The 8,756-nt window shown below is 37.9% G+C and overlaps 2 protein-coding genes across 2 annotated transcripts; one reads left to right on the forward strand and one right to left on the reverse strand.

Moving 5' to 3' along the window:
• On the reverse strand, positions 1–1,919 carry LOC126397581 (GTPase IMAP family member 8-like). Its single transcript, XM_050056470.1, has 4 exons — positions 1,885–1,919; positions 1,265–1,709; positions 1,086–1,159; positions 1–714 (listed from the first exon to the last, which is right to left on the reverse strand). Exons 1-4 carry the CDS (start codon positions 1,892–1,894, stop codon positions 80–82), a joined length of 1,164 nt encoding a protein of 387 aa, XP_049912427.1. The 5' UTR covers positions 1,895–1,919; the 3' UTR covers positions 1–79.
• A 343-nt stretch (positions 1,920–2,262) lies between these two features.
• LOC126398136 (GTPase IMAP family member 9-like) lies at positions 2,263–3,165 on the forward strand. Its single transcript, XM_050057359.1, has one exon. The coding sequence runs from the start codon at positions 2,263–2,265 to the stop codon at positions 2,980–2,982; it is 720 nt and encodes a 239-aa protein (XP_049913316.1). The 3' UTR covers positions 2,983–3,165.
• Positions 3,166–8,756: the final 5,591 nt, after the last annotated feature.

Consider the following 8,756-nt stretch of genomic DNA (forward strand, 5'->3'; position numbering starts at 1 on the left):
AAATGACATCAATTCCTGATTAAATGCTTCACAACTCTATAATCAACCGGTTCAGGGGGTACTGAATCATTTCACAATGTCACTTTTTAGCAAAGGGATTCCATAACCACCCTTTATTGGTGTGATCTGATGTTTCTTTGAACTCTTTGAACATCCTGCTCACTGTCTTCATCAGCTCTTCCACTTGAGGTGAACGTGAGTCACTGTTCTCAAAAAGAACACACCTTCTGCCACACTTCTCAACTATTTTCTTGAGATCAGGCTGGCAGCTTTCCAAAAATTCCTCAAAGGTCATTTTTGCACGCTTCAGATCTTCTCCACGAGTAAACAGGATGACTGTTTGTTCTTGAACTTTGTTGCCAAAAGCTTTTTCTAACTTTTTCAGTATGTCTCTCTCACCATCTGTAAATCTGCTGACATGCATCACAAGTAAGTAAACACAAGGCTCCTCCTTACAGAGCTCTTTGCACTCTCTCACATGTTTGCTCTTAACTGATGATTCAATGTCATCATCAAAGATGTCTGGAGTATCAATGACACGAACATGTCTACCACCTATCCTAGTTTCTGCCTCTTGGCACTTTGTGGTGACTTGATTTGAACTGGTTCTTGATGTGAACGGTTTCTTTCCCAGGATTGTGTTCCCACTTGCACTCTTTCCGGTACCAGCCATTCCCAGCAGAACAAAGTTCACTTTGGCGCCAGAGTGGTTTCCTGTATTGATGTAGTACAAAAAGAACCTCAGAGAACTTTACAATTTCCTGCTTTCATAATTACAAGCAGCTGCTGTAAGTTTTTTTTAAAAGAGGCATGATTGCTTGCATTAAACACATAATGACTAAATATAACTTCAGATTTTGTAATAATTTACTATAAGTTCAGACACATCTTTAAAACACAAGTCTCACTTTTTAAACTTGTCTTGGGGTCAGTGAGGTGCTCTGTGCTATTTCTGCCACCTGAATAAAAAGGTCAAATAAGAGTTTCTGTAAGTTGCGATAAAACCTTTTGGTTCTATTTAAAGTACCCTTCACTAAAAACTACAATTGACTGATAGTAACATGCTGCAAGAGATTGTGGCTTACCCGTCATTTCCATCAGGGTGTGTGGTGTGGACACGTGTGACTCAGACATATCTGAATCAAGATGGTCAGCATGCCTATAATGTAGAGAAAGAGTACATCTCTGATGTAATAGTATACAACAGTCCCCCTGAAGACTACATTATATAAATATTAAATATACCAGTGCACTCCTTCTTTACCTCTTGTCAGTTGGCATCAGGTGTCTTCCTTCTGTCAGTTTACTCAGTTTGTTGAAAACCTCCCCCAGTGTGCAGCATTTGAATGGATACTTATCTGGGTGTTTATTTTTGAGGGGCAGCAGCACTCTGAACTCCTCTGTGGGTCTTCCAGTTATACGGTGCAGCATTTCTATCTGTTGCCATACCTCCTCTGTTGAAAACCCATCCTCTACCACCATCAAAGACATGTGAGGGTGTTGATTAATAGCAAATAGCTCTCTTATGTCCTCACATGATGTGTCCATGCCTGGTGTACATGTGACCACATATTTATCATTTTCATATATCTTAGTATTTTTCAAAAAATTTCTTTGGGATAGTTGAGATAAATCTTTTCCTAGGATGATGGTTACGAGGGCTTTTTTCAAAGAGTCGTCACGTCCCAGAACAACAACTGAAATCTTACCTGTGAAAACAAGTGAAACATCTTTTTAACTTGATACATGCAATAAAAAAAAATTCTATTTTGATAAATTTTCACGATTATCCAAAAGAGGTTTCCTTCAATGGTGTCTTACTAAAGCAAAGCAGAGAGAGCAAAACAAACATGCTTGATAGAAAATTATTACCGCAAAACTTACTGTGAGACATGGTTCATGGATCCAGCGCAGCAAAGTACAGACAGGCTGTGTGGTGTCTGTAGACTGTGCTGCTGTCTTCCTGTTTTATATGGACCTGTTATGCAAATACTGTGAGGCGTGTCAGCTGTGTAGCCACCATATAAATGAACAACGGCCTTAAAGCCTTAACATTCATCTTTGTCATCTTTGTTGAGACAACGCTGCTGAGAGAAAATGGGTTCAGCTGTTTCTGGTGAGACTCAAAACAACAGTTTTTGTTTGTATCTACTCCATGTATGACTAATCGTGTTTAAAATCTATGACAATGAGCTCATATTTACTGAAGTATTTGTACATTAAGCCAATGAGATAGTCTTTAAGACAGCTTAAACAGAAGTCATGAATTGTTTTGCAGGTCCTGATTTGAGAATCGTGATGATTGGAAAAACTGGTGTGGGCAAGAGTGCTGTTGGAAACACCATTCTTGGAGAAAAACATTTTGATTCCCGTCCAAGTTCAGAGTCAGTGACCGAGACCTGTAAGAAAGGTGTGACACTCTATGGTAAGAGAGAGGTTACTGTAGTAGACACACCGGGAATCCTGGATACCAAGAAATCCAAGGACTTCATCAAAAATGAAATTGTGAAATGTGTCGAAGTCTCATGTCCTGGACCTCATGTGTTCCTGCTGGTCATCCAAGTTGGTCGATTCACCACGGAAGAGAAGAACTCTGTAGAAGCCCTGCAAAAACTGTTTGGTCCAAAAGCTAATCAGTACATGATCGTGCTGTTCACCAGAGGTGATGATCTTGGAGACATGAGCATACAACAGTATGTAACTGAGGGCAAGCCAGAGCTTCGACGAGTCATCCAAAGCTGTGGACAAAGGTTCCATGTCTTTAACAACACCAGGAAAGACAGAAGACAGGTGGAAGAGCTGATCAAAAAAATTGATGACATGTATGCTGCAAACGGGGCAACATTCTACACAGATGCCATGTACAAAGAGGTGCAGACAAAACAGAAGTCCAAGGGAAGCACAAGTGCTAACGAATATAGCTTTATTACTTCACTGATAGATCGTATCATGCATTTCCTCATAATTCTTGCAAGAGAGTAAATGACCAAGATCAGTAGCCAAAACACATCATCACCATCCAGACAAAACAACACAGCTTCTGTGCCAAGTGTGAAAATATGTCATATATTAAAACCCTTTAACACACACACACACACTTACAGTATAGATCAAGGTGTTATTTTCATTTGCTCTCAGCAATAAATAAAAAGGAGTTTTAAACATAAACAATTTAAACAAAATACAGACTGTGAAGTAGAAGTACAATTTCTTGTCTTGTCTGTTCTTGATTTTTATAATATGTATAATCATGGTGGATTGGTATGTCAAAACTTCATTGAATAATGTTTGTTTATAACTTGTTGCAAAATGACTTGATTGATGTTTTATTCTATAAATAAAGGTGGAAAAAAAATCTTAAAGATCAAACTAAAAATCAGATTGTCATTTTTTCAAGATACTGTCATATGAATTAAGATATACATTATTACTTTTACTGCTGTTGATATTATATAAGTTACAGATATCATCCATTTAGCATTGTCTTAAATATACCATCAGCTTTTACGGTAAATGGTGGCAGACATTTTGACTTATCATAGCAGGAAAAGCACAGGTGAAAAGAATTTTCCCAGTGGAGATTTGGTTGACCCAGTGTCCCAGTGAGCAGTGATAGTGAGCCAGCACGCACAATACCAGGACCCTGGAAATAGCTCACCTAAATGGGATGTAGCTGCAATCTCTGCCTTGTGATTCTTTATAAAAGGTAGATCATGAAATGTCAGAGGTAGTAACAGTGTTGAATGTCTGTGTCTGTGTAAAAGGGACAGTTGGTAGGACGGGACCATGGACGGAACAAGTATGATGTTCTGGGCAGCAGCAAGATTAAATTGTTCAGACATTGTTGAACAAACAGGCAACTACTTGCAATGCACCATTCTGCAGCGTTCAACAAACCTGCCAGTTCACACTAATGCAACTAGATGAGACAGAGTGACTTTCTCTACTTACATTATGATTTCCAGCTTTTCAGACTTATTTTGTGGCTAAATATAATTTGTAACTTCTTAAAATATGGGGGGCGGGGGGATTGGCACATACAGTGAGTAGCAGCAGCGACCCAACATCCAACACCAAAACATGTGAGTACAGAAAAGAGGGCTCAGCGGTGACGGACCACTTGCCGCAGCCAGCGAACAGGCCGTCCGTGGTCATTTTGACTTAACCAGCAGACTTTATTTCAAACCGATTGGCTGTGGAAAAGATGACGAGTTACATTCTAAAACCGGCTGCTGTCAATTTGACTAGCTGAGTTGCAGGTGACACCATCAGCCACCTTGAGTCGAGCTCAGACCGGCCAATTCACACTGCTGCAACTTTTCTCTGCAATGAATCTTTGGTCTGAACTGGGCTGTAAAAGCAGTTTATAGTAGTTAGCAGCTAACTTAGAAAAGAAGATCGGTGACCGAAAATGTCCACAAATTGGTCAAATAATGAGGTCCAGGAGCTCCTTACCTCCCAAGCAGAGGATGAGACTAGCCGACGAGGATGAAACCAGGCACAGTAAATTATTGTTATTGCCATGTTATGGCATTGCTATTGTTTATAGAGTGCTGCAGACGCCCTTGTAATACGTTACACTAGAGGCCAACTCTGTTGTGTTACACATCATGCCTGTCCTGCCTCTTTTGGTTCCTGAGCACTGGTAAAGAAAAAATAATGGCAGCATAAAGAAGGGACTTCACAGTGGCCCTGTCCCGTCCCGTCATCCATAACTCTTCTAAACAATTCTAGACATTGCCCTAATTCGCATTCTTAATCTACATTTCATCTTTCTTCTAACCCTGAAGTACCTCTTTGTATCATTGATTCCCTGATTTTAGGTTTTATAGATTATTTTATTGCTGGTTATTATTGTGTTCTCTATTCAATCTATCCCCTAATTGTGTTTTATTCTTTTTTATCCAGTCTTTTATTCATTTATTTGTATTACTTATACCATGTGCAGTTCCTGATACTGTGCAATATGGGACACTGTGCAATACATAACTACCTCTGTACACTTACCTTCACTGCCTGTAACTGGTCACTGTGTTCTGTATATGTTAGTGTCTTGTATGTATTGTTGCAGCTGTATCTGGCACGTTTAGCCCAAAACAAATTTCCTTCGGGACAGTAAAGTATGTCTTATCTTATCTTATCTTATCTTATCTTATCTTATCTGTCGAGCGATCATTGTGTTAAAAGGTGATGTAATAAAAACTCAAACTCTTTGGCAATCTTCATGTTGATGAGTAATATAAAAACACGATGAGCCACAATTTTACTTGAATATTAGTTTATTACAGAACACATGAGATCTGAGAAGCTTTTGGCACAACACATACATACCAAGACATACCAAAAACTTACAATAACAGAGCAATGATCAGCCCTTATACAGTACCAGTGTTGGGGCTAAAATATTACATTTTAGCAGTAACATAGTAATACCAACATAATTTCGGGTAGTACTATTATATTTACAATGTCATGTAACACGTTGCCACCTGAAATAAACTCTTCATGTTTTTCATTTATCATTCACTTACACTGATCCACACTGCTCCCATTCTGCCAGTGTACCACAAGTAAAAATATCCCCCAAAGGCTGTTGTATGTTGTCATGTCATTATACCCTGCATTACAGGCCTATAAGGGTTTCGGTGATCCTCTGAGATAGTTGTGGGAGATTAAACACCAACTGAGAGATGTGTTATTTTTACATCTAACATTTTTTTCTGTAAAATGTCAATCAAAGACACATTTATAAAGTTAATCTTAAATTAATTATGAGCGATAAATTTAAAGGCACAAGTATCTATATGCAAATATTTAAGGGCGTTTCTACACCTATTTATAGTGTACTGTTGTTGTGGGTATAAGGCTCATGCTTGTGCGCCCAGCGCCACAATGACAGACATTTATAAAACAGAATCAGTCACGGCTTTATAAATCTGAAAAGAATGTGTATGCACATTTCTGTCATTGTACATATACACAGTTTTAGTCATGAGTCTACACAAAGGTTTATGCATCTGGCCTCAGAGGTTCAAACAATGGATTCCAAGAGGTATTATAACAACATTATGCATGCATAATTAAAGTTGGAGATGTTACGAGTTTCCAGGAGCTGAAACAAAACTATATGTTAAACAACCAGGACTTCTTCAGATATTTGCTAATAATAAACTTTTATGGCAGAGAAATAAATCACAATGTGTATTTTGATCAAAATGGAGTTAATCAAATCATAATTGGAATGTAGAATTCAATGAAATATAAAATTACAACAACAACAACAACAACAACAATCAACATCTATAAGAGAGAAATGGAAATACACTATGAAAAGCTGAAATGGGAAAAAGTACTAGGTGTTAAGATTACAAATGATAAATGGCTGCATATTTGGTGAACACAACAGTCTACATCCTCATGTACTTGAAAAGAGCCCTATATCAGAATATAATTATATTTATTACTAGACCCCAAATTAAGCACAAATACTTTTCTATAGCACAAATATGTTGGAGAAGATGTGGGGCAGTAAATGTACATCCCCATGTATTTTGGCTTTTTTCTGAAATTATATGGTTTTGGGAAAATGTTTATATGGATATCATAAAGGTGGGCTGTGATATACCCAGCTCACATACAGTATTGTACTTTGGTAATATGACAGGAGGAAATGTGTTAAGAGAAGACAGATTATCTACTTAAAATCTTGTTGCCAATGTGTGAAAAGGCCATCACGAAGAGATGGTACAAAGCAGAACCACCAACACAAAATGAAGGGCTAAAAATGGTGATTAAAATATATGATATGGAACTGGTAACTGAGAGGATAAGAGCTCAAGAGGAGAGATGTCGAGAGAAATCGGAGAAACGGACAATGTTTGTATGTCAGTGACAAGATAAGAAACTGAACCACTGAATATGTCACAGGAAGGAACAGATTGTGCCAGTGTCTGAAAATTAACACCCGACAAGCACCAAATTTGGGTAGATTTTCTGTTTGGTGAGTAAATCTCCAAAGGCTCCCTGCCACACTGGTGGGTAAATGTTAGTACCAAAATAGTCATGTAAAAACTATGATGAGGGTCTTTACCGCATTTTGGTGTCATTAACTGTTTTCAGCTGTTTGTCTTTGTCAGAAACAAGATTGACACTTACAGCAACAGGGACACAAACTGATATCTACATTGCTTTGTCTGGCAAAGCATGTTGGTGCCAACCGTGGCACTTTTAAGTGCACCTTGTGAACTCAGTAACCTATATTTGAATGGCCTTGACGGTTGTTTAAAAGGTTTCTATAAAGGAGTTTCTATTTTTTCCCCTTGTTTTCCTTTGTTGAAATACATCTGTCATTACTTTCTTGTTCTTTCACTACATCATTTTTAATACTTAGATTCTAAAATCCTAATTTTATCACATTTATTTATACATAGGCAGACTTTAAAATTAATCAGAAACTAAATTATATTAAGATCAAATCAAGTTGTTATCAGCAAACCCTGTAATATTCTTGTTCAACATGTCACCAAGTATGTCTATTATCATTTTCATGTTGTTTTACTGCAGCATTTTTAAATGATAAAATACTAAACTCATATCCAGTATCCATTATTTGGCAAGTAAAATATGCATGTTCCAAATGAACTAAACTATCACTTGCCACCTGTCTGCTGCTTGCTACCATTATTTTGTCTGGTAGAAAATATGCTTGGTAAGTGGATTTTTCCATCTAGCAGTCCCCTTTCCGACATTGGGTTGTGTGAAACAGGCCCATCCAGAGCTTTTCTTTTTTTTCTCTTTTGTATGCATGCAATGTTTATGAAAAAGCAATAAAATATTAAGTATAAAAAATTGACACACCTATTAGAGGAGAAAGTCACAGAATTATTATGTTCGGCTGTGGCTCAAGGTAGAGTGGGTTGTCCACCAATTGGAAGATCAGTGGTTCGATCCCTGGCATACTCCGGCATGCCGAAGTATCCTTGAGCAAGATGTTGAACCCCAAATTGCTCCCGATGGCTGTTCCATCGCTGTGTGAGTGACTTAAAATTTAAAAAGACAAAACAAACTGAGTAGCAGGTGGCACCTTGTATGGTAGTCTCAGTCACCAGTGTGTGAATGGGTGAATGTGACTCGTAGTGTAAAAAGCACTTTGAGTGGTTGGATGACTAGAAAAACGCTATACAAATGCAGGTCCATTTACCATTACATACTCAGATCAGTTCTATAAATGTGTCTGAACCATTTTTGCTCTCAGTATCTATTTTTGTAATGGTACTTACTGATTTTTAATAGGTAATGTGTACACAAAGCTAACACCAACAAAATATGCAGAAAACTGAGCTATTTAAGAATTGACATTCAACATCCAACAAACTGTTAAAGTTAAAGATAAAGGTCAGGTCTTTATACCATCAATAAACGGGCTACCACCCAGACTCAAGAGTTTTTGACACCAGAGATGAACCTTCAGTGAGCACTCACATAGCTTCTTGCTAACATTTGAGTTTAAAGCATTTGCATGATGATTGAGGATTTTGTATGGTGAGAGCTTCAGTGGAACACAGCTTTAAAAGTGATGGCTCTCGACTCTCAACCTTAACCACTTCAAGCATTTCTCAGTTAGCTTCACATGCTGGTCAAAGCTGCGACAGAGGCGGAATGTTTCCCTTATCAGAGCCTTTACCTGAAACAGTTCTACCAGGGTTTAAAGTATAATTCATTCAAATTTACTGGTGCAGTAAACAAGAGAGATGAAA

Source organism: Epinephelus moara, chromosome 11, assembly GCF_006386435.1.
Source record: "Epinephelus moara isolate mb chromosome 11, YSFRI_EMoa_1.0, whole genome shotgun sequence".
Lineage (NCBI taxonomy): Eukaryota > Metazoa > Chordata > Actinopteri > Perciformes > Serranidae > Epinephelus > Epinephelus moara.